General features: G+C 36.8%; 1 protein-coding gene across 1 annotated transcript in view; it reads right to left on the reverse strand.

Annotated features, from left to right (window-relative positions):
• LOC121326128 (CDK2-associated and cullin domain-containing protein 1-like) overlaps positions 1 to 26,319 on the reverse strand; it is an 87,013-nt gene that overhangs the window by 37,655 nt on the left and 23,039 nt on the right. Inside the window, exons 4-5 of the mRNA XM_041269306.1 lie at positions 20,694 to 20,789; positions 10,296 to 10,398 (exon numbers count right to left, since the gene is read on the reverse strand). Coding sequence (XP_041125240.1) covers positions 10,296 to 10,398; positions 20,694 to 20,789 — 199 coding nt within the window. The remainder of the gene's footprint in view (positions 1 to 10,295; positions 10,399 to 20,693; positions 20,790 to 26,319) is intronic.

A 26,319-nucleotide genomic window follows, 5' to 3' on the forward strand; every position in this document is an offset into this window, starting at 1 on the left:
CAGTTAAGTATAGTGTTTAAATGATCAGGGGCCAGGAGTTTAATGTTAAATGAACTGTGTCCCATCTGCACTGCTAGTAAATAGTATCTGACACAAAATATTTGGCATGCACAAAGTCAGAACAGATCTATAAAAAAAGATGTGCTATCTACAGAAGGAACTATGTTCATGTCAGTCTTCTGTATATTCCATCTTTGTATGGGTAATTTCTTTATTCAAACTTGCCTATATTTGTACATACGATTTTTTTTGGTTTGTTTTTATCCAAACCTGGCTGGATAACCTCCCTAGATTGTTCATTCTTTAAAAAAAAAAAAAAAACAACATGGTAGAAACATACTAAAGAATATTAGAAGTGTTTTTCCCTGGTTCATCTCAATCCCTACAAGTATGCATGAAGATTGGTCTTTATTTACTATATGTCTTCAATGATTTTTTTTTTCTGTCTAGATGTAGAGAAATAAAATTAAAATGGCATTCAAACACAATAGCTGGGACAATAACCTAGTTTTCCCATAAAGCTTGGACCTGTTTAGAGTAGCAATACCGTGACTCAACCTTGGATAACTGATATAGTGAAATCTTGGATGGGACAAATTACTCGCATTTTATTTTCAACTTATGTAAATCGTTTTTTTCAGGGCTTTCGCTTTTTATATACTGTATGAAATTTGTGTTTTCAGTTACTTTCCAAAAAGCTTGGCAGTTTTTTTTTCTGTCAAAATACGCATAGTAGAAACTCGACAGCACTTGCACACTTAAGTTGTACCTTCTTTCCTTTGCTGTCTTCCACAACGAAGTCCCTATGGTCACGGGCACATTCTTCTGGGGTTTTTGTGTGTAGGCATTTTTTTTCTTACATTTCGCCAAAATTTGCAATTCTGTTTTAAATTCTCAGTATCTTAACTGTAATGCAGCTTTAACTCAAGCCTCCATTCCTGACTAATCTCGTTTTAAATCTCACAAACGAAGTCTCCAGTAGAAATGTAAGAATGTGCTGTCATTCAGTAGTTGGGGTGGGTTTAAAGTATTCAAAACAAATCAATGATAGATACAAGTCAGGAAGGAGGGATGTTGCCCAGCTGCACTGGGAAACGTAGTTTTTTTTGTCAAAGGTTTACTTTTTAATGGGAAAGGGGTGGTCAATGTGAATTGATTAACCATTTCCGCTGTTTTTCTGGTGTTTTCCAGTGTTTACTGGCTATACACCGATTTCATTTTTTTCGATATTTATCGGTTAAAACCAAAAATTTGAAGGGCTAAGTATGACTAATAAAATAATACCAATGTCATATGACGCAACAGGTTATGAAAAATATTATTTTAGGTGTATACCCAAGACACAGCTTTCACTTCGAGTGTTACTACCCTGTAGAAGCTTGAATTAAACTCTGTGTCAGCTGAAGTGAAATGGTGACTGTGAGCTGCCCAAAGACAGAAATACATTAAAGACAGTAATAAATCCCATAGAGAATGAGGGTGTTATTGGCAAGATTGTTACTAATCCGAGAATTTCTTTCAGGTAGACAGCTGCAATCTTCCACATACTGCTATCAGGAGCTGCTGTAACTGTTGCTTCACGCTCGGGTATTCACTGCTTGTTTACACTACCAACACTGTTGCTGCTCGCCAGCATTACACACCGGCAAGGCCATAGCGAAATGAATGTGCTTTGGAGGGCACAGAAGTATTTTAACCAGAGAGAGAGAGTTCCTTATTAGATGGGAAGATCAAAGGAACATGGATTTAGTGCAGAATATGCTGCAGCACATTGTTCTGCCTTGTGCAATATTTACAGATATTTCTTTTTCAGATCATGGATGAGCAATAACAGGTAACAGCAAATGGCTAATAGTAAGTGCTTGGCTGGATTCTGTAACCAAAACTGCACAAGTTACAGATGTACTTTAAAATCGACACCATTAAGTTAATGTGCACCTCTGATCCCCACTTTTAGTCATATTCTGCTCATAGCATCAGTATCATTATAATAGTTTACCAGAGTCTCAGTTCAAATGGCTTCAAAAAGATGAAACTCACAACAGGCTCCCTGGATCCTCTGCCTGCATGTCTTTCATCATGTCAAGCCAACATCCCCCGTGTAATTACACTTATTACACTATGTAACACAATTTTTGTTCCTGGCTAGTAAGTGTTATTTCCTAATTGCTTATGCCTCAAAAGTATAGAAAATGGCTATTATTCCCCACAAACTTTGCTTTTGTGACCAGGACAGTGATATTTCAAAATATCACTAATTTCCAATGGGAAAATGGGCAAATGTGTGTCTTTTTGTTCACATAAAGTCGGAAAAAAACAACATATGAATCCAAATTAACATGTATTTATACTAAAGTAATACAAAGATGACTTCAAAAGATTCAGAAGTGAGTAGTTTTTCGAGATTTACAATTATACTGTATTTACAGTATAATCGTAAATCTCGAAAAACTACTCATATTCTTTCCTGCCATATTCTACCACTGCTCTTAATCATAACTACTTCCTGTATCTTGTAATTGATTTTACTCTTATAGGTATCCATATTCACGTTTTTGTAATTGCACTTATTTGAAATCGTTCTCACCCATTTATCGTACCTACTATGTGCTCTTACTGGATTCGTATAAGAATTTTTTAAAATACAATTTAGCTGCTCGCAGGTCAAGCTGTTTATTTGGACCTTTGACCTTTCGTTACTGGTCAAACTGGACAATGAAACACTAGAATAGCTTAAATCTCTTTAAAAACTGCAGATACTCATATTTACTATTGAGCATGTATAGGAAACCAACTAAGAGCTTTCTAAAAATGTCTTGGACTGTGTTTACTAGTGAATGTTTTGTGTTAGCAGTTTAGATATTTCTTTACATGTTTTAGGGGTTATGTGGAGGGTTTTGATTGATGTATTTTACCATTTGAGAAAAACATATAATACTGTTGCTCTGGTATTTGTAATCCTGATTGTCTACATCACCACTGAGGGGACACTCTAGCAGGAGTAATATAGAATGAATGTACAGTGCTATTTGGATGAATCCAAAAACAGACCCCACTTTCTCTACTAGATTATTAGTAGGACTTCTGATTTTCTACTCTCCTTTAAAATTCAACTGATACCTGTTAACCCTTTTGTGTATATTAATCACAACTGAGAAATGCGTTAATAGTAAAATTTCTTTAATTTTCAGGGTTTTTCCATGAAACAACTAAATGGGCTTAGCTGGGCTTAGGGCTTTCATTATAGCTTTTAATAAAAATGAATCGCTTATTAACATGTTGCAATCTCATTTGTACATTCTGCTTGTCAATCAAAAATTAAGACTTGGACAATTAAAAAGCCAATTTAGTTATTTCACAAACATGTTTCTTAGTTGTGATTGAGATACATAAATGGCTTAACAGGTATCAGTTGAATTCTTAAAGGAGAGTAGAAAAGTCAGGGTAAACCACTGAAAACCAGAAGAGGATCGGTAATCCTTAGCATTTTTTAGTTCTATCACTAAAGAATTTAGTTCAAAAATCACGTACGAAGAATTTTAACCAACTAATAAAATTATATGGTGTGTGAGGCCCCCCTTAGGCATTTTAAAAATCAAGACTAGTGGGCTTCTTAAATAGTATTTTGCTTCACTTAATATACATACACACACACACACATCTATCTAGATAGATAGATAGATAGATAGATATATATATATATATATCTGAACGCAGTTGGGATTCAAGGAAACGCATGTACATGGATTAGGGAGTGGTTAACATGTAGAAAACAGAAAGTACTGATTAGAGGAAAAACCTCAGAATGGAGTGTGGTAACCAGCGGTGTACCACAGGGATCAGTATTAGGTCCTCTGCTATTCCTAATCTACATTAATGATTTAGATTCTGGTATAGTAAGCAAACTTGTTAAATTTGCAGACGACACAAAAGTAGGAGGAGTGGCAAACACTGTTGCAGCAGCAAAGGTCATTCAAAATGATCTAGACAAGATTCAGAACTGGGCAGACACATGGCAAATGACATTTAATAGAGAAAAGTGTAAGGTGCTGCACGCAGGAAATAAAAATGTACATTATAAATATCATATGGGAGATACTGAAATTGGAGAAGGAATCTATGAAAAAGACCTAGGAGTTTTTGTTGACTCAGAAATGTCTTCATCTAGGCAATGTGGGGAAGCTATAAAAAAGGCTAACAAGATGCTCGGATACATTGTGAAAAGTGTTGAATTTAAATCAAGGGAAGTAATGTTAAAACTGTACAATGCACTTGTAAGACCTCATCTTGAATATTGTGTGCAGTTCTGGTCACCTCGCTATAAAAAAGATATTGCTGCTCTAGAAAGAGTGCAAAGAAGAGCGACCAGAATTATTCCGGGCTTAAAAGGCATGTCATATGCAGACAGGCTAAAAGAATTGAATCTGTTCAGTCTTGAACAAAGAAGACTACGTGGCGACCTAATTCAAGCATTCAAAATTCTAAAAGGTATTGACAGTGTCGACCCAAGGGACTTTTTCAGCCTGAAAAAAGAAACAAGGACCAGGGGTCACAAATGGAGTTTAGAAAAAGGGGCATTCAGAACAGAAAATAGGAGACACTTTTTTACACAGAGAATTGTGAGGGTCTGGAATCAACTCCCCAGTAATGTTGTTGAAGCTGACACCCTGGGATCCTTCAAGAAGCTGCTTGATGAGATTTTGGGATCAATAAGCTACTAACAACCAAACGAGCAAGATGGGCCGAATGGCCTCCTCTCGTTTGTAAACTTTCTTATGTTCTTATGTTCTTATATATATATACACGCATACATATATACACACATACATTATATATATATATATATATATATATATATATATATATATATATATATATATATATATATATATATAGAGAGAGAGAGAGAGAGAGAGAGAGAGAGAGAGAGCGAGAGAGCGAGAGAGAGAGACAGACACACACACCTTGTTATAAATAGCCCCTAGTTATACTGCAGATTCAGGTATATTGCGGTCCTAGAGTTGGCTCCCCATTTTTACAGTCTAACTGCGCATGCTTTAGCTGCAATATACATAGACAATTTCACTTAGAATTAATGTTTGTCTTATTTCGTACTGCGCATCACAAACAGAAATATACAAAACAATTGAAAATAAAGCAATATCATACAATATTGTTACCATATACACACGCATTGCACAATAACACAAAACAAATTATATTTCTACTTGCTCAAGCAGTTTTTTAAACAATGCACTAGCACTGGTTACTATTCCACCAAGATTTAGTTTTAAAAGAGGCAAAAATATGAGAGATTCAGTAGATAGTTCTATGTATAAATCTCTTTCTAGTGGCAATTGGCTAACGACAACCACACAATTAAAATTATCATTGTGGCAAATGTATATACTTGCGGCTTAGCATATACTGGTCACACAAAAATCTTAAAATTCAAACAGCAGAACATATTGCAGCTATTCGTAATAATAATTTAGATTATGCAATTGCCAGACATTACCAAAAGATGAAGCATGGTTCAACTTCCAGTTTGGAAAAAGTTTGTGCCAGAAAGAGGGGGGCATATAATAAGATTATTATTAAGAAGGAAGGTATTCTGGATATTTACTTTAAAAACAATGGAGCCATACGTTCAATGAAAAACTGTAATTATTTTCATTAACATAGGAAATCTGTTCAGTATTAATGACATTTATGATAATTTTTTCAAAAGTTCTAATTAAAGATCTCATGTGAAGCTTTATATTAGTAAACGCAATCTGGTTAAAAGTCTTGTGGTGACTGGTTGGAGGTTTGAGAATTATATAATTAATAAGATAAGTGGTTCTTTTGTTATTAGATTACTGGTTGGAAATTCATAAAGAATGCCCTATCTCATTATTTTTAAAATCTTTACTAATCATGTTGTAATGTATTGGATCTAATATTATTGAGAGTATCCTTTTGCAATTAATAAACTTGTATATTCAAGTAAACTAGTAATCAATGTAACTAATTGAATATGATTACATATGATAATGAGGCATATCAAAAGATTGTGCTCCAAGTAATAACAAGGTTTGAACATATGATGCCCATCTAATTGCTGTTTTCTAGTTTAAGTCTTGTTGTTACAAGAGGCAAATGACTCTTCAATTGGTAATAGATTAAAAAGGAATTAGAGCTGTTTTAGTCACATTATTTGAGATACAGTATATCTTTGTCTGTCATTGTTAATTATGTATGTTTGTATTAAGATAACTAATATACTTTTGACAATTGTGTTTGTGTGTTAATAATATTGTATTAAGATTTTAGTAAATTATCTAATTATTTAAACCATTTAAACTAGTAAATAATTGAACTAATTGAATTCTGATTAAATGTTATTAATGAAGAATAGGGTGTGCTCTAATTGATAACATTCACCACCTGATGAAAACCAAAAACTGAAACGTGCCGTTGACTTGGAGCAGAAATGTTTTAATTTTTTATTTTTTTGAAGTTTGTTCAACAAAAGAAATAAAATGAATAGAATCTTGTAAAACTTAAGTAGTGTGGATCAATAAAAAAAACCGCAAGGTGTGCGACCAGGCTCTCTCTGCAGTGCTGAATCAGAAGGATAAAGGTCTGTTGGAACAGCACTGGCTGGTTGGCATAAATTCAGAGCAACAATCACTTTCTTTATTAACAAGTTATTTATTTTGTAAAGCGTCATAGGCTTTGACTGTGAATATCCAAGAATATTGCTGCTGTTTCCATGGGAACAGACTCAACAGAAGAGAAGACTATGGGCTATTCTGGAGAACAGACTGTACTGCAGATTTCTAGCCAAGGTCATAGCCACAATGGTTATTTGGTGGTAATTGTTGAGGGTTAGAACACCCTGCAGTGTTTGATGTGTCTTGTGTTGCCCATATTTTTAAACATATTGACAACTCTAGTCCCACATCATGGTCATAAACCAACAGGGGAAGGAATTGCTCCGCATTTACTCAGGAGCGTTCTCCAGGTGAAAGATAATTTCTCTTAAGGATTGTAGTGTGTCCATTTTGGGAGCATTTATATCATGTTTTAAAATCTGAGCCCCGTGCAGCTGATGGAAGATTTATGGAATTATTTTGTTAGCAGGAATCACTTTAATGGGTTCACTTTCGTGTATGACATGTATTTGAAGGTTAAAGGGGATTCCGATATGATATGTAAGGTGTAACGTCATTCTGTGTATGAAAGTAACAGCAATGAAATATACAGAGTGGAATCATAACCTTTCGCAGTCCAATGTCGGACCCTGTCCGGCATCATCAGAAAGACGAAAAGCACAGGTCTCTAGTTGTTTTTTCTCCAGAAAATGCCAAGAAAACCTTTCAATGGCCGCGTGAGACCGATAGGAGCCGAATGAAACCGAAAAAAAAATGAGGTATATCTCAGAACCCCATCCACTACAGAGATAACATGGACATAACAAAAGTGGTAGCTGCTTCCGCATCCAGCGCTCAGAGAATATCACAGACATTTGCAGAGCTTTTTGAGATGTTATAGTAATAAAATAATGACTTGGATCGCATTATTGAGGAGTTTGGTGATAAAACGAGTGATCAGGAGAGGATTTATTAGCATGCACATCTACAATGAGGTATAAGAAAAATACAGCGAACAAGGGGTGGGGCTTGGCTGGAGATACAGTACTGAGTGTCCTTTTGCGATTCAATGCCTTTTAACCGTTTTACTCTGAAAAAAATATTTTAAACAGTTCATGTAAAATAAACAGCGCGTGTGAAAATAAATTGGCCCAGATGCACCTGACAAGCGCTGATTAAATGGACTGTTAAGGGTTAACGGAACTATTTCCAGTTGGAAAACTGCCAACAACAACTATAATGCTGCAAGATTTCGAATGGAGATCAAAAAGCTGATCTCCATTTGAAAAGAACTGAGAAGTACCGTCTTCTTTGGAACTGAATGGAAATCGATAAGCATTCAACGTATCAATATTAAATACTCTGAGTCGAGAAACTAAAGCAAATGCTATCAAGTTAAGTGGATCAACTGTTCAAGGAATAGAATATAACTTCCTGTTTTAGAGTGTGTTAGAAATGTATTGTTTGTTGAAATGTGCAACTCAAAGGAGTTGCCTCGTAAATGCAGAGAATGTGATCACTGCCCCATTTCTGAGTTAATTTGAATATATAATCAACTGAGGTTGATAACATATTAGTTTGGTACATCGAGTGTAAACTAAACTAACACGGTAAAACTAATTTTCTAATAATAAATTAGGTACTGGAATGTTGGATTCCGTTCTGAATGGGAAGTTGAATTAATTCTTGTGCATATTGACATGATCGATTACAACGAGAACCAGGTGATAAATACTAATGCAAAGTAGACACTTTGTGTGTTAAGACATATTCAATATTAGTATATTAACCATGTATGCTAATGATGTTATGGTCACCGTAATTGTTTGACTATGGAATCAATGAACTGTACATTTGACGCATATCTCTAACCAATAGCATTTCCTTTCTGTAATTTTAGATTAGTTGTGCACCTCTTTTTATTCTTAACCCTTTGGAGTAGTACGAACGTACTGGTACATTCTGCAACTTTAAAGTTGAATTACTGAGCCTACAAAACCCCTGATCACATGATATTGTAACACTAGGTTTCTGTAACACATTTTATTGGTTTCTTTCACCCTCTGTGATATATTGACTGAATAACATATAATTATCCCAGTCACACAAATGTCAAAAGTGTTTGTAAAATCATTCAGTGAGAAAGAAGTATTAGTAATAACAATGAATTCAGATTCCTATTTAAATACAAACACATACAATTCTTCCACTGAATCAGATGTCAGAGAGTGTGGAAGCAAAGAATATTTACCATCAGCATCAAGTAACAGTGAAGAGGCGGCACCAAACTGTGATGCTCCATGCTTCAAGGAGTATCTCATACGCTGAAGCATTAGACACTCTCACTCCCTCCACTCACATAACCTGTTTACCCAGAAATGATTTATTCATGTCTCTCGCCCCTTTTTTGTAGGATGTGTTGTTGAAGTTGTTGCACCCCGTTTATTGTATATTGTCAACATGTTATTTTTTAGTAAAAACCTTTCCCTAGGATTACATAAAAATATATATTTATTTGTTCTATTTATTGAAGGTAAAAATTATTTGTCTGTATTTCGTCAGTATTCATTACACACATACAGCTTGCAGCTTGTTTGTATGCTGTACTAATAATAAATCAAGCACATGCATAAGACCAGGGCCAGCAGTGCACTTTAGAACTCACTACTCAAAGGGTTAAATAAACTACGGCTTTTATATTTCCGACACGTTCTGTGAATGTTGTTCTGTTATTGGCTAAGGTAATCAGAGTTCTACATGATCCCACTATTATGGTATGTCTCAGTTATTAATATTTGGACGTTCTTAAACAGGGCGCCTAGAGACTAATTTATATTTAAATTGTATACCTAATTCACTACAAAGTTTAGAAGGTGTTCTGATACGGTATGTACTTGAAGTTTATACGTGATTCAGAGAGCTTGAATGAACTCTAGTCACTGGGATGTGCTGACAGACAGAAAATTATACAGCGTGAATCTAAATAGCATGATTAATACCAAGTTGTTCTTTAAGGACAGATCATTCTAGACAAAAGTGCTCACATCTTCGTTCAATACCTAGATTGGATTGATCCAAGTTGCTCACAGGATTAGTACAGCAATTTCACTTTGATGTTTATCTCCACAAATGTGAACTTCTGTCTGCCACTTAACATCATACTGGTACTTTTGAGTCACAATATGTAGACAATGCTGCTCTATGAAAAGCACAGTCTGAAGTACCACAGATCAAAGTGAAGTGACAGCAGCGCTCATCAATACAGGCTATGCCCATCTATTTACCGGAGCAAGTGCATGCTCCCTAAAGAATATGAACATGATCAGAGAAATACAGAACCTTAAACAGCAATTCAGTGACATCCACCCACGGCTGACTGTGATGAACTTAATAAATTGAGCTAACACCACCAAAGGATGACACTATTCTGTAAAGAAGTTTCTTCAAGTAAATGGCTCTCTAGATTTAGACAAAACTCTAGTGTGACATACATAAGTGCACACACCTCCACTACTGTAGGGGTAGTAAAATAAAAATGTAATTTAGAAATCCCTGGTTATCAATGTGTGTTGGGTAATACTGTAGACTGTGGCTTTGGTAAGCCATACATAGCAGCAGAGCAAAATTTAAATCCAATATAACAGAGAGTGTACTTACGCATTAAGGTGCACACGTGCTTTTCTGCAACACAGTCTGTAAACAGCTTTGTAAGATCCTCTTTCAGGTCTCTGTTCAGCTTGGTTTCAATGTAAAATTTATTCTGCAAAAAAATAACAAGAAAAATCACAATTTTGCAGGTGTCACAGATTAAAAGATCACATTCATTTATAAAAGTTACTAATAAGAACCCATCCAGACTTCGATTTGTCTAAAAGCATACCAAAATATCAATGCTGGAAGCTCAACTCTCTTCAGGTGGTCTCAGTTCCTTACAAAATTAGCTTGGTTTGTTTGCTGCAGTGCGGTGTGAACTAGCAATAGAAACTGTGCAGCTAATACAGTGGCTCTCAAAAGTATTCACCCCTCTTGGACTTTTCCACATTTTACTGTGTTACAACATGACATCAAAATGGATTTAATTAGGAGTTTTTGCCACAGATCATCACAAAAAAAGTCCACAATGTCAAAGTGAAAAATAAAATCTACAAATTATTCTAAATTAATTACAAATACAAAACAGAAAATAATTGATTGCATAAGTATTCACCCCCTTGAGTCAATATTTGGTAGAGGCACCTTTGGCAGCAATTACAGCCATGACTGCAATTTTTGCCCATTCTTCTTTGCAAAATTGCTCAAGCGCCGTTAAGTTGGAAACTCTTTCCACATATTCTCAATTGGATTGAGGTCTGGGCTTTGACTGGGCCACTCCAGGACATTGACCTTTTTGTTTTTAAGCCACTCCAGTGTGACTTTGGCTGATGTTTGGGGTCATTGTCCTGCTGGAAGATGAATCTTCACCCAAGTTCAAGGTCTCTTGCAGACTTCAGTAGGTTTTCCTCCAGGATTTCTCTGTACTTTGCTGCATCCATTTTGCCCTCTATCTTCACAAGCTTTCCAGGCCTTGACGCAGAGAAGCATCCCCATATGGTCTCTATTCTATGGTCTCATTAGACCATAGAATCTTCTTCCACTTCGTCTCAGTCTCCCACATGTCTTCTGGCAAACTCGAGCCGAGATTTGATGCAAGTTTTTTTCAACAATTACTTTCTTTTTGCCCCTCTCCCATAAAGGCCAGTTTTGTGAATCACCCAGACTATTGTTGCCGTATGCATAGTGTCTCCCAGCTCAGCCGTGGAAGACGGTAAATCCTTTAGAGTAGCCATAGGCCTCTTGGTGGCCTCCCTGACTAGTGCCCTACTCACCCGGATACTCAGTTTTTGAGGACGGCCTGTTCTAGACAGGATTCACAGTTGTGCCATATTCTCCCCATTTCTTAATAATGAACTTTACTGTGCTCCTGGGGATATTCAATGCCTTGGAAATGTTCTTATATCCTACCCCTGATTGGTGCTTTTGAAGAACCTTATTTCGGATTTGCTTTGAATGTTCCTTCGTTTTCATGATGTAGTTTTTGTTAGGAAATGTACTAACCAACTGTGGGACCTCCCAGAGACAGGTGTATTTAACCTGAAATCATGTGAAACACCTTAATTGTACACAGGTGGACTCCATTCAACTGATTAGGTGACTTCTAAAGACAATTGGTTGCACCAGAGCTTATTTAGGTGTGTCATAGCAAAGGGGGTGAATACTTATGCATCAATTATTTTCTGTTTTATATTTGTAATTAATTTTGAACAATTTGTAGATTTTATTTTTCACTTTGACATTATGGACTTTCTTGTGTTGATCAGTGGCAAAAACTCCTAATTAAATCAATTTTAATTCCATGTTGTTACACAATAAAATGTGGAAAAGTCCAACAGGGGTGAATACTTTTGAGAGTCACTGTACATTGTACAGTAAAACATCTCATTACAGAGGTGACAGTAATTATTGAACTGGTTTTAGCATCAAAAAACTTCCTAAAAACACACAATTCAACCACTTTAAATATTTAACCCAGTACTGCACTGCACGGTAGTGTAAATACCATTTTCTACGAGAGCGGGGCAGAAGAGCATAGCACACAAGATGGTTTAAACTTTGGGCTATGCGTTTCACTGTCGTAGGTCCTGTACAGGATGTAAATTTCAGCTTCACTTTCCCTTGGCTGTTCATTTGCTAAAGTGTTTGACAACTGGCCACACGTACAGTACTAAGACAGTTTGCAATCGGACCAAGACTTCTTTAGGTGGTCTTGGTTAATTACTTTGGTGCAAATCTAGCTGTTTTGGAAGTTCCATGTATATTGGCAATGAAACTGTGGAAATGAATTATATGTGAAAAAGCCAAAAGGTACTGAGTTTCTGCAGAGCTGTTGCAGTAACACAGAGATAAACAGCCCTATACTGGTAGTTGCATTAGATACAATGACCCATGGCTCATATCAGCTTTCCTCAGACTGGCTGGTCTAACAAAGGTGATTTTTTTCTGACAGAATTCGATAGCTTTCTTCAGCTCAGACTCACACTCACTTTCCCAGCTTTCTTCAGAGTCTCTGCAGCAATGAGTATGTAAGAAGACTGTTTTACATTTTTCAGGAAAATTCTGGCTTGTGGCAAAAAGGTCACACTAAATCTGCAATTAACTGAACTCTCTGCTTTTTCAAATTCCACTTCAAGCAACAATTAAAGGCACCGTGTGACAGGAGTTCACTATTGTTTGGATTAGGTGCACAGCAAAAATTGGCGCGGGTGCAGAATGGATCCTGGGGGGGCAATTAGAAGGTTAAATTACAGCGCACATCTTAACCTATATTAACTTAAATCAAATCTTACTGCCGACTTCCTCCTGGCATGTTAACATTTCTAGACGGCTGTGCATCTGACTGGTGCCTTTTATTTAAGCTTGCATATTATTGGACGAAGCCTGCTGCCACCTGGTGACGTATGTTGTTTATCAACTCACTACATGCTGTGCACATTAGTAAGCATGTTAAGGTTGCTCTTATTATGATGGATTGGTGGCTGGTTCATGCAAAAGAAAAAAAAAACTTCATGACACCACCGCATCTATGATAATACTATACTAAATCTACGAGCATAACTGAACAAAACTTGAAATACAGTAATCCCAGAAGCTGACATATTCAGAAATGTCACTAAAACAGTCACGCAACATTGCACTTTTGTTTTCTTTTTATGCAGTACATAAATTGGAACCCCTGCAATGCTCCACAATGACGCCTCAGCTTTACTGGAATGGGTTTGCAAGACCAAGGATAACAATTTGAGAATTTGCTGCAATAAAAGTAGAAATCCCCATTAATGTGTGCAACTGTTGACCCAGTCCATCTGTTAGTTTATTCGAAATTATGATACACACTTCATAGCTTCAGTTGTACTTCAGCTGTACTTATTAAACTTAGAAATGTTTGTTCTTACAAATTAAAACAAAGCGACCCTTGTGTCCCAACAGGATATAAACGCATCAAATGCAAATCACTGGTAAATGGTAGATCACCATCAAGTGTGCACGGCAAACAAATCATTATTTTACTATGATAACATGGCAGTCTAATAGCAATGTAATCATATTATACAGTACGTATTGTACATATGAAAATTCTCTCTAAATGTATGTACAAAATTGCGGCCTGTTTTCTCTGCAAGAGAAAACAGGCAGCAATTTTGAATAAGAGTCAATGGCAAAGGAACCCTACAGCTTCCCCGGGGGTGTACATAAACACCTACAATAGACTTTTGAATGTACATGTTTAGAGAGAAAAAAATGTAGCATTAATGTTATGAGTTAATATCTTGCAGATCATCGCTTCAGCCTAGGTAGGTCGGTCGGTATTTCCACATTTCAAGCAGGCATTTTTCAATAAAGGTCAACTCGTGTATAAAAAAAAAACCCGACCCGAGACCTTTAAATTTTTGTTCATACCCGACCCCAATATCCCCATAAATAATATCAAACATGCAATGAAATAAAAAAAAAAAGTATATTTAGAGTCAAAACGCAAATTAAAAAGAAAACAAAATACTCTCAGCAAAGCATCCAGTTAGATGAGCATTTTACTTGGTAGTCTCAGATAGACATATAGCATCATGTTTGGATAAAATAGCTAAAAACAGCAAAGTTAACATTGAACATCAAATTATATGTTGATGACATGTCATGATATCATACCAGATTTTAAACTCAATGCCAGAGTTTAAACAACAACAATGTTTCCACAGCAGGACGCCAAAACTGGTGAAAACAATTTCATATACGTTTCTCAAACCACGGAATTACCATGTACAACTGACTTGGCCCTGCTGCAGGGCGAGTACATCAGTTTTCAGTGTGCCATTGCAAAGATGAATTTCCCGTCTTTTTGCTGCATATTTAAGTAAAAATTTGCAAGATTTGCACTGTACAAATCCACTTGAACTTTTACTATCACAGAAAACAACAACGTCAAAATGTTTCCAAACAGAATATTTACCCTTTCCAGCAACAGAACTTTCTACTGCTAAACATTCTCCAGTAGACAGCCTCCATGTTTAATAATGTCGAATCACTTTTTGGCTGTATTTTTTACAGCATAAACATGAGAACACTTTGCTCACGTGGGGTCCATGACGAGTCTTAAGTCACTTTAGGAGTCATTTGCAAGAGGAAAAAGACACTTGCTAAAATGTATTTTATAAAACACGAGACAGCCCAACCCAAGCCCGAGTGCTTGACACAAAATATACACCCGACCCGAACCAGAGTGCTTGACACAGAATATACACCCGACCCGAACCCGAGTGCTTGACACAGAATATACACCCGACCCCGAGTGCTTGACACAGAACATCCACCCGAACCCGAGCGCTTGACACAGAATATCCACCCGACCCGACCCGAGTCCGAGTGCTTGACACAGAATATCCACCCAACCCGACCCGTACCCGACACATATAGTCGGGTCCCTTTGGGTTTGGGTCGGGTAGCCAGGTTTTATTTTTCAGAGCTGGAACACTGTGAAGGTTTGACTTGACGGTGGGCATTCATCAAGAGTCAAGCTTGCTTTTCGATCGGGTTCACACAGATTGCTTTGGCCCTGGTAACACAGATTCTGGGTGACTGTCAGAAACCTTATCAACAGTGTCTGATGCTAGATGGTACTTTGGCCATCCTGCCTTTCCACATATCCATGGCAGGCAACTTGAATTAAAGAGCAGCTCCTGAACTTGTACTGTAGTTAAAGACCAAATATACAAATATGGTTTTCAGAATTCAGTCAGCAACATTTAGAAGGAATTATAATTAGTTTTCCCTGGAATGTAAAATCTCCCTAAACTTATTTACAATTATACTGTAAATTTACTTAAAGTAATTCATTTTTGTATTACTTTAGTATAAATACATGTTAATTTGGATTCATATGTTGTTTTTTTCTGACTATGTGAACGAAAAGACACAAAAGCGCCCGTTTTCTCATTGGAAATAGTGATATTTTGAAATGTACCTGTCCTGGTCACAAAAGCAAAGTTTGTGGGGAATAAATAGCCATTTTCTATACTTTTGAGGCATAAGCAATTAGGAAATAACACTTACTACCTAGGAACAAAAAAAATTGTTACACGGTGTTATTATTTTGATGCTAAGGGCGTGACAGCAAAACACTTCATACAAATAGGGTTCTACTGGGAACATTATGTTTAAATTTTTTCTTTATTAATGTTTGATGCTTTACTTAAAAGAAAAACTTGAACTTCTCTCTTTATTCAAAACTTGTTAACATATTCACCGATATACAAAATGACAGTCCATCCTGCTCAATTTCAGCACCTCAGTTTAAAAGAAAACAGAACAGGAACAAAGTCTAGCGCCCTACAACAATTTCACTGATTTACTTTAAACATACAGAAACCGGCATACATGAAGTCAGTATCTCAAATGGTTTCCAACATACATTTTGCGCAGTTATGTTGTTTAATAGTAACTATTGACAAATGTACTTATCAAGCATTGAAATGATGCCAATTTGTGTTGTATCCAAAGGACTACAACAACTCCTACAGTATGTAAGAAAAAATGGTCAGGATAATCTTTTGCAGGGTACTGATTTTAGTACAGGCTTGGTTCCTTTGCATTTAAATTAAATGCATTCCATTTTTGCACTGTAATTGCAAGCATTCTATTAATTGTCAAGGAAATTTGTTAAACATAAATATGTAATGCCTCCCAACTTTAGGTAATGGCTGCAAACACCAAAACAGTGACATTGCTTGTTCATGAAATTGTACTGTAAGACAACAGTTTCCATAGCAACCAGACAGATCAAAATGTGTCTGTTTCTGCAGCACTCTCTCCTGTATTAGCATATAATGTGTTGTTTGGGGTACATTTCAATATCATTTTGAAATCCTATTTAACACCTCAACTACGCTTTCAACAAAATATTCAATACAGCCAAACAGCTTGCAAGCACTCAGAGCAGAGAAGTGGATGCACAGGATGTGTCCAAAGAGGAAACAGAGAGTTTGCTGGGTTTGATAAATGGGAGAATCTGCAGCATGTCAGAAACATATCTTCCAGTATTTGTCCAGGCACAGCACAAATATATTGTATAAATATATTTACAACACAGAAGCACCCGCCAACAGAGCACCTAATACTGTCCCTCAATCTACGTCCACCATTGCCTTGTACCATAGCCAGTCATATTTATATCCAACGTGTTCGACTCCAGACTCCAGTGCTGCACCAGGCATGAGACACTTCAGACATGATTAAAATACAAGGTTCAAATACATACGTATATTTTTATGCATATGTTCTACACAGGTCTACAGGCATGATTTCTTTGAACCAAACAAGCAGGATCATTACTGTTTTTATCACAACTTAAAAGGACTGGTAACCAATCAGTTTCTCAACATTATTACTGGCCCCCCTTGTATTGTGATGACAATCTTTTGTTTCTTTGTTGGGTTTTTTCAACATTAATTGAGGATACCATGCATCGTCAAATAAACGCTGCAATGTTTTTTTTCCCCAACGGTGGCGTTTATTGGCAGTAGTATGGTTTCAAGGGTGATGACCTTCTTTGTTCAACGTGGTAAATTTATTTCCTGTATTTGTTCAACGTGATAAATCTGTTTATTTGTTTCTTGTAGAGTGCAGAGTTTATCTAAGGGCAGCATTCATTTGAGGATATACGGTATTCAAATACTTCAAAAGACAATGCTATTGATTGCAGCTCACTGTAAGGAGTCTGAGCTACAGCATAGAAAGCAGCAGCAACTTTGCACTAAATAACTTTAAAAGACAGCAAAGAACAAAAAAAAACAAAAAAAAAAAACAAAAACAACCAAATGTTAATTAGAGATACAAAAGATATTTTGGGCAAAAGTTCCAGTTGCCCTTTGGTATGCTGTCATTTCAAACACTTCAAGGTTGTTGGAATATGTTATCTGTCGAAAGCTCTGTAATGAGAAACTCTGTGAGGTATCTCACTCTGTCTCCAGCTCTACTGCTGTACACGGCAACAGGATATTCCTATATGGCAGGCTCATTAAGTCCTGTTTGCCTCCCTGTTCAGAATTGTCAACTAGGGAGAGCTACTGCATTTACATTTGAGTTTTGTAAATGGGTCTGGAATACAAAATAAAGTCAGAACTGCAGACATCTAAAAGATGTCTAGAAAAAATAATAGCCATTTACTATACAATTGACTTTTTCTTGACATTGAAACTTAAATAGTGCTAAACAGTTTAGGTTGCAGAATCCAACAAACATGTATAATTTTCTACTAAAGTTTGAATTCATTAAGGACATGGTTGGCACAAAGACCCAGACTGGAAGAACCATGTGCTAAGTTTATCTTTAACATACATCCAAAATACCCCTCTTGCCAGATTCTGATAAAGATTCGCTCTCAAAGTGAATGTCCATACCAAGTTTGAGGCAGGTAGGCATTTCAAACCAACCAGGGCTGGGGTCAATTCCTGTTTTTCAATTCCAATTCCATTTCCTTTTTTAAAATCAATTCCCAATTCCATTTCCTTTTTAAAATCAATTCCAAGTCCAAGACATGAAATTGGAATTGATTTTAAAAAGGAAATGAAATTAAAAAAAAAGGAATTGACCTCAACCCTGAAACCAACAACAGAATCTATCCAATAGAGCTACAGGGTAGTGCTTGACATAGCGCCGGCAAAGCTGCTATGTCGAGATTGAATCCTTTACAATGGACCACTTTGCCCTATGGGATGAGCCTCTGTCTTCATATCTTACTGCAGCAGGGGCTCTGAACTGCAGAGCAAGGAGACTTGCTTCGTCGAATTCCCTCTTTAGAGCTCGGCTGTCACTCCCGCTTTGTTTTTCCATATGATCCTCACATACAATAAAAACCTTCAAAATAGAATATACTGTATAGCAGAAACTGTTGTATCCGAAGACGGGGTAAATACCCGCCATTAAATCAAGGGAATGTTTTGAAAATTGAAAATTGCCAAATACTGTATTGCAGTGCTTTGTTTTGCAATACTTTTCACAGATTTTCTTTGTTAAAGCAAATACAATGTAGCAGAACGACTCCCTCCGAGAGCCGATATTTTTACATATCTGATGGGCCTCTGGACCAGTTAAAATCAGATGACAGGTTCTACTATATTCTTGTCTTAACTGAAAATGCTGAATAAAAACCTACAGGTCATTACTCCTCTTTCTTTCCTAAAGAGTTTAGGAAGGACAAGGGTCTATAAGATGGGGAATTTTGCCTTCAAGTTATGGCCAAGAAATTACATTTACCATGTAGGTTGTTTCACAGTTAATGGAACTATCCCTGGGTATATTTAAAGAAATTATCTTGTCAATTGCCACATTCCTATTTTTCCCACGTGTATCAAATCCCACTTAACCTCACTTGAACGTTTTTGCTAATTTCAAGGCTACTTTTCCTACTTTCAACCATTTTTTCACTAAGCTCCATCTTCAAACAACTTCAGTATGTGGTTTAGCATTATGAGGTAAGAATAATAATAAAAGATAATATTGATACTAAATGCATGCAAAGTGGCCTTAAAAATGAGCAGAATTTCAGAATCTCAAGCATTTTGTTTTTGTCTCTTATATGCATAACACCACTGTCCTTTCTTTCTCTTCACTGTGATTGAGTACTTGAGTGCTTCATTTGTAAAAACGTACTGTTCTGACATTTGTAATCTTATGTCTTGGGTCGTTACTCAGTAAAGTACATTGCGTCCAAATGAATTGCACTCCTCCATCCCACATTCATATTGCAGCCCTCTTTTGTATTATAAGTAAATAAGTTAGCTGGTTTTTACTGTTCAATAATAGATGTGATTAATTATTTTTCTTTAGGCAAAAATGTGTACAGTTTATTCAGATAGGAGGTTTACTTTCTACTGCTGGGTTTAGGGTTTGTATCTTTTGCTAGAAGAATGAAGATCTACCTGTGCATAGTGGCACAGTGGCAACCCAAATGTATGGCTGATTAATGAAACACTGCATTAACATTCAATGACAATGATATTTTGTAGCATTAGTTCAAAAGAAAAAATGACTGTGTGGGGTGTCTCACTGTATAAGAGCTGTCATCATGCACAGTTTGGGCAAGAGGTCAGCAAATCGAAGCTCAAACTGTTAAAAATGACATACAAGAGACACCCTACATGCAACCTATTAAATGAATAAATCAGAGGAACAAAGGCTGCACTAAGGCACTCCTATTAAAACATAAAAGAGAGCTGTTTTGATAACGTTGGTATTGTGTCATATGCTCTATGCACAGGATCTACACACAAGATAAAATGTAGATTTTGGTAAATCCTCAACTGTGACTGGTTGGTTTCTCATACATGATTTATAATGCTCAATACTATCTTCTTTCCATCAGGAAATGGAGGTGGTCTGGTCTAAGGACCAAAAGCCATGATGTTTTCTCCTCAGTATTACTGTAAAGATTTAATTAAAATCAACACTGCTGGCTTCTCTGGGAAATAACATTATCAATATATCTAGTCGATAAAGACTGGAAACAAGATATCTAACAGTGCCCTTCAAACACTGCATGCTGACTAAAAACTGAAAACAAAAATCTGCTTTAAATATCCAGCATTCACTCCAAGTGTTTCCTAGTTTGTTTTGGAACACCATCACCATACATAAAGTGATTGGCCAAATAATTAAAGAATAGTCTTAACAGCCCACCATACGTGGTTGAATAGTTTGGTTGGACAGGTTGGTCAATGCAGCCTCTGTGTTGAGGGACGAGGCCACCTGTATAGGCCCCACTCTCATACCCTTTGTGAAGTCATGTAGCTCCTTCCCATCAACTCTCACATCTTCCATCAGATTATAGAGGTCTACTGATTTGACCATACACTACAAGCTAGAGGGATTTCCTACTTTTTCATCCATTCTTTAATGTTTTGTCTAATGAGCGTAATTAATAAGATGTGCACCGACAATAAAAAATGAAATGTACTTGGCTCCACTCACCATGTATATGAATAGAGGCACAATGCTCTGTAATGCTGCCATGTACTGGGCGAGGGCTGTGTCAAACTTCTCAATGTACTGGTCTGGAGGACTGGCCTGCAAAAGGTCAAGAAAATAGTGATAATAATGGGGAAAAAAAAACAAACAAACAGTCAATAGTACCCCTAATACAAGCCTGGTGTGTACAGGGATACCTAGGATCCAGTGGATGTCTGGTTCAAACTATGGAGGCCCCCACCTCCCTTTCTCGTTTCCCTGCATTTCATTACAGAAATGATCCCTCACTTTGCACTGTGTTAGCAGTGAAACAAATGTTCCTCATCAACTTTTAAGCTGTTAATCAGCTAATACATGTTTAATACCTATCTGGTCCACTATGCAATCAGCTTATGCTTTGAGCTGCTCTGAAAAGCCCAGAAAGTTCCAATCTCTTTTGCTCTTCCTCACTGTGGTTAGTGCAATGGCTCCCTCCAGTTCCCTTTTAGTTTGACCCCTCCCTGGACGAGCTTTATGTTTCGATAGTGGGGTCTCCACAATTGAAGGGTTTATTTGAGTAATACTTGGGTTGACTTTGTTAGTGTTCTCATAACACTGAGTATAGAATCCGATTGTTTCAGATATTTAGAACGACGACACTACAGGTAGCCATGGAAATCCACTAGCTGAAATACAAGTAGAGTAAGAGAAATGAGAAGTTCAAGCAACACTGATAAGCTGCTGTGCTATTAAAAATAGTTCAAAGCCATTGTCGAGGTCATAAAACAAACAAAAAAAACAAACTCAAAATCAGAGATACTGAGAGAATTTGAATTGAAAATACCATAAGAAGCTACTTGTGCTTTAACAGGCTGAAACATTTTAATACACAAACATTATAATCTTTATAGCAACCATCTCACAGAACTCACTGACTCAGGCATCCATTTCCAAACTGGAATCGTTCCAAGGATGAACTTAACAGGCTCTTCTTTGTTTAACAAGGCTCTCTGCTTTAAAGTAGAATGATACTCCTCTTCTTGAATGCATGCAGAATGCATTAGAAGTCAACTTCACAGTCATTCAACATTAATTTCCAGACTCTTTCTTATAAACAATTCTATTTATGTTTCCTGTTATGCAAAAATAATAATAATAATGTAGACCTAAGTGAAATGTGGTCTTCAGTTGTTTCAGAAAAATTAATTGGTGTTCTCAGAAGAAAAAAAATCTAAACTGAAGTACAGCAGCTTTCAGAATGTAGCCCAACGTGGCAGTGCTGTTTAAGACATCGAGGACTGAACGACAGGGGCAGTTTGTCAGGTCAGAATTAGTGAGGTGCACTGGCAGTTTTTCTGTGGTAGAGACCCCTGTGCTGGACTGTAAAATAGTGGCATTGGCTTATTAACTGGGTTAAACATGCCCTGTATTTTACAAAAGCAGCCTAGCTTCTCTACCTTTTAAATGGGCCCCTGAAGGAAATAAATACAATGGTGTGACTCTAAAACCCACAGATAGAGGAGAGTGTCTCATACAATACGTCCAGTATGTTTAAGAACATTTCAGAGGACTTAGCCAGAGGGAATGACCTACCTTTGACACTCTGGGGTAGAATAGACACAATTAAAATGAATATTTTGCCAAGAACAACCTCTCTTATGAGTGCCCCGGTTTTCAAAAATGAACGCATTATTCAGTACATTTCTGTGAAAATGAAAGGCACATAGACTTAGCAGGCCTTCCATAGCACACAGGTTGAATTTCGCCATGTTGCCTTCCATCAATAAATTAACAGTGATGATCAACAATAACCCGCCTCTGCTAAGTTCTCCAGTTCAACTCCGGTAGGCTTGTTTACTCAGACAAATCAGCATGACTTTCTAAAGGGGTAAAATAAGAACTAGGCTACAAAATGTTTTAAAGACTCATTTCTGTAACCAAGTCACTTTAATTATAATTTTAAAAGTTCAAGTGCTTTGAAGCAGTGTTAAAAGTGGTATTTTTTTTTTATCACTTTTTCCTAACACTCATTACCTTTTGATCCTCTTTGAAAGAGTTACATGTCTGAGTTTTAGACGTATGTGTGATTTTTATACACTACCCACAGAACAGTTCAGTTCATTACCTAAAATAAAGTAAAATCGTGTATTAAAAGTAACACAGTTCTGGTTCCTAGAGGATGTAAGGCAATATCAGCTATGTGTCACAGCACAGTGCATTCAGCCACCTTGGAGAACACATTAACGCATCAGCTAATGACATACCCATAGGCAAATTACCGCAGGACCAGCAGCAACTAATGGCTGTTTTGCATCGTGGGGGGGGGGACGTTCCTGCAAGTTTCTGTGACTTTCACCTCTGGAGGTCTGTGTTCTGCTCAACTTAGCCACTAACTTACATTATATGACTACACAAAACGACACAACTGGGAAGCTATGCTTGAGAGAGGCCCAGGACTGAACTGAATGAATGGTAACAAATACAAATGTAGTGCCAGCCTGCAATGGAGAAAATCATAGGAGGAAAGAACAGAGAAGAATTTTGCAACTTTTTTTAAACAGCACAGCAGTCACATTTATTTCCAGGGATGGAATCAGGAAAGATGTGAAATATGACTCCCGGTAATAGTAAAAAGAACGAAAAAACAAGCAGAAAGTAAGTTACAAAATGGAAGAGACATTTTGCAGGCACAATCAGACACCTTTAGGGCAGCACCAGAGATGAAGAGAAAACCTGACCTTTATCATACAGCTTTCCTAATACATGCAATTTAGGCTTAGAGGCGAATTCACAGTTTGCACTTCACACGGAATAGAAGCCTGAAACTTGACATGTTTTCAATGATTTCCATAACAGGATGGCTATTTTAAACCCCCTTGTCTCAGATAGGCTTGCTCCTTTCCGTTTCATTATTCAGGAACTCACAAAATACCATAATTGACCTTTTAGAAAACGTATTTGACTGGGGTTCTTCATCGGAACACCATGAAGCATTTCTCTTATACAATAGGGTTCTCCACTTTCAGTTTGAGTCGTTTCTGACAAGCTGAGCTGACAATATGCCATGATTGAGTGAGGTGGAGATATACAAAGTTAATAATAGGAATCATGTATGATTAACACCCGTTTAAATGGCTGCATTTTTCCTTAGGTTCAGTGTCTCTTCACCGCAGATCAGAAGCAAAGAATTAATTGGAAATGATCGCATGAAGCAGTAACCTGTAACTCTCTGCACACTGAACAGGTTTCATGATGTTTCAATACAGAGCTGGCTCAGAAATAAATAGGGCCTACATTACTAAAACACGAGTCACCTACTACGGTATGTTGATGTGTTTGGAAAAGTAAGTTACTGTTCAAATAAAGAAACCTCAGAAACAGTTAGGAGAGGGGATCACACAGCCAAGGGATCATCATACATTTATCTAATACATTCATTACAAAAGATACCATATGAATACAAAATATTTTCAGATTATGTATTGAAAGCTAAACTCCAACTTGCAATAAAACAAAAGCAGGTCTTAAACTCACACGAACCCTACACCGGGTCCTGGGTTCAGAACCTCCCTTGTTTAGGTATATGATTGAAATGATGCAGGAGTTTGAGCTCATCGCATTTACCACAGTATGAATAAATCCCACCTGTACGTTTACCAATAAGAGTTGTTCATGTATCTTCTACTGTATATAATGCCATGGTCCTGACAGGCTATTTGTAAGAAGTGTAGTAACATAAAACATTAATTACACTATGTAATACAATTTTTGTTCCTGGGTAGTAAGTGTTATTTCCTAATTGCTTATGCCTCAAAAGTATAGAAAATGGCTATTATTCCCCACAAACTTTGCTTTTGTGACCAGGACAGTGATATTTTGAAACATCACTATTTCCAATAGGAAAACGGGCAAATGTGTGTCTTTTCATTCACACAAAGTCAGAAAAAAACAACATATGAATCCAAATTAACATGTATTTATACTAAAGCAATACAAAAATGACTACAAAAGATTCAGAAGTGAGTAGTAAATTTATAGTATAATCGTAAATCTCGAAAAACTACTCACTTCTAAATCTTTTGTAGTCATTTTTGTATTACTTTAGTATAAATACATGTTAATTTGGATTCATATGTTGTTTTTTTTCTGACTATGTGAACGAAAAGACACACATTTGCCCGTTTTCCCATTGGAAATAGTGATATTTTGAAATATCACTGTCCTGGTCACAAAAGCAAAGTTTGTGGGGAATAATAGCCATTTTCTATACTTCTGAGGCATAAGCAATTAGGAAATAACACTTACTACCCAGGAACAAAAAAAAAAAAGGGTTACACAGTGTTATGTACCAAAGAACATTTTCCTAGGCATTCTTCCTGCACTCAATAGCTTCATAGCACGAAATGTTTCAAGTTCATACTGTCTGTTTAGTTTCTTTCAAATAATATTGGAAAAGTGTTAAAATAATATTGTTATTAAACAATACGATAGCTCTTGCTGAACATAACAAGAAAAAGTGGATTACAAGATCAAGTCCACTTACCCACCTACTGGGTACATGCCATGGGCATTCTGCACCAGGAAAGCAGCTCTCTATAGAAATACTAATCAGACAGCAAGGGCCACATAGGCTGCACACCTTGACAGTGAGAACACAACACAAGGCTTTGCAAACTCAAAGCAGGTCCACAAGCGGAATTAATTGAAAGAAGCTATCTCTTAGATTGAGACTTTACTCAAACGGGATGTGTTCTACCTCTTAACTGGTAAGTAAAGTGCTCTCGCTAATCTAGTTGGGACCAGGCCAGGTTCAGGGTTCAGAGTGCTGATCGGAATGTGTATCACACTGTACAACCCGTCTGACGTAGGTTTTACATTTCATATTATATTACATAAAAAATAAAAAAAGGCATAAGAACAACAAGCAGAATAAGTACTGAACTAATCTACAAGGAATTTTCTTTAGCTCAGTTCCCACTTCCCTCTTCTGGTCTTGAAAGCGTGTACATTTTATATGCAAATTCAGCTGATCACCAAAAAGGTACTTTACTGTACCTCACAGAATTGATATTGCTATGACATTTCTACCACTACATGATAACATGGCTCAGATTACAGGTCAATTTGGATTACCGGGGTTCAGGCTAACAAGAGTCTTGTAATTGTATTGTTGATTGGGTTAGACTGATTAAGGACAGTGGAATGAAGCGCTGACCACTGTAACATACCAACCAACTTTCTCTCTCAGCAGACATTAATCCTGACAAGCAAAAAGTGCCAGGCTATATCAATCAGAGTGCCACATGGTTTGCTCTCAAGTTCGTGCTGCAGAATGTGAAAACAGCTTTATTCTCTCTACCATAAAAGCTATTTTCAAGTGCTTTTTTATCAAGATACATCTCCAGCTCTCTGTAACCTATGTAGAAAATGCTGCCAAAGATTTCCTTCACTTCATTGAAAAATCGCATTTTTTTCTCCATGAGACTGAAAGCTCATTGGATAGAAGTAAAAGGGCAACTGTAAATCAAGGGAGTGTTCATCCTCTGCATATCTATCATATGTGTGGACATCATAGGGAACGTATTGCCAAGATTAATGTTGCCAGCACACTGACAAACAAGGCTACTTGGTGCCAAAAAAAAAAAAAAAT

This window comes from Polyodon spathula, chromosome 13 (assembly GCF_017654505.1).
Source record: "Polyodon spathula isolate WHYD16114869_AA chromosome 13, ASM1765450v1, whole genome shotgun sequence".
Taxonomy (NCBI): domain Eukaryota; kingdom Metazoa; phylum Chordata; class Actinopteri; order Acipenseriformes; family Polyodontidae; genus Polyodon; species Polyodon spathula.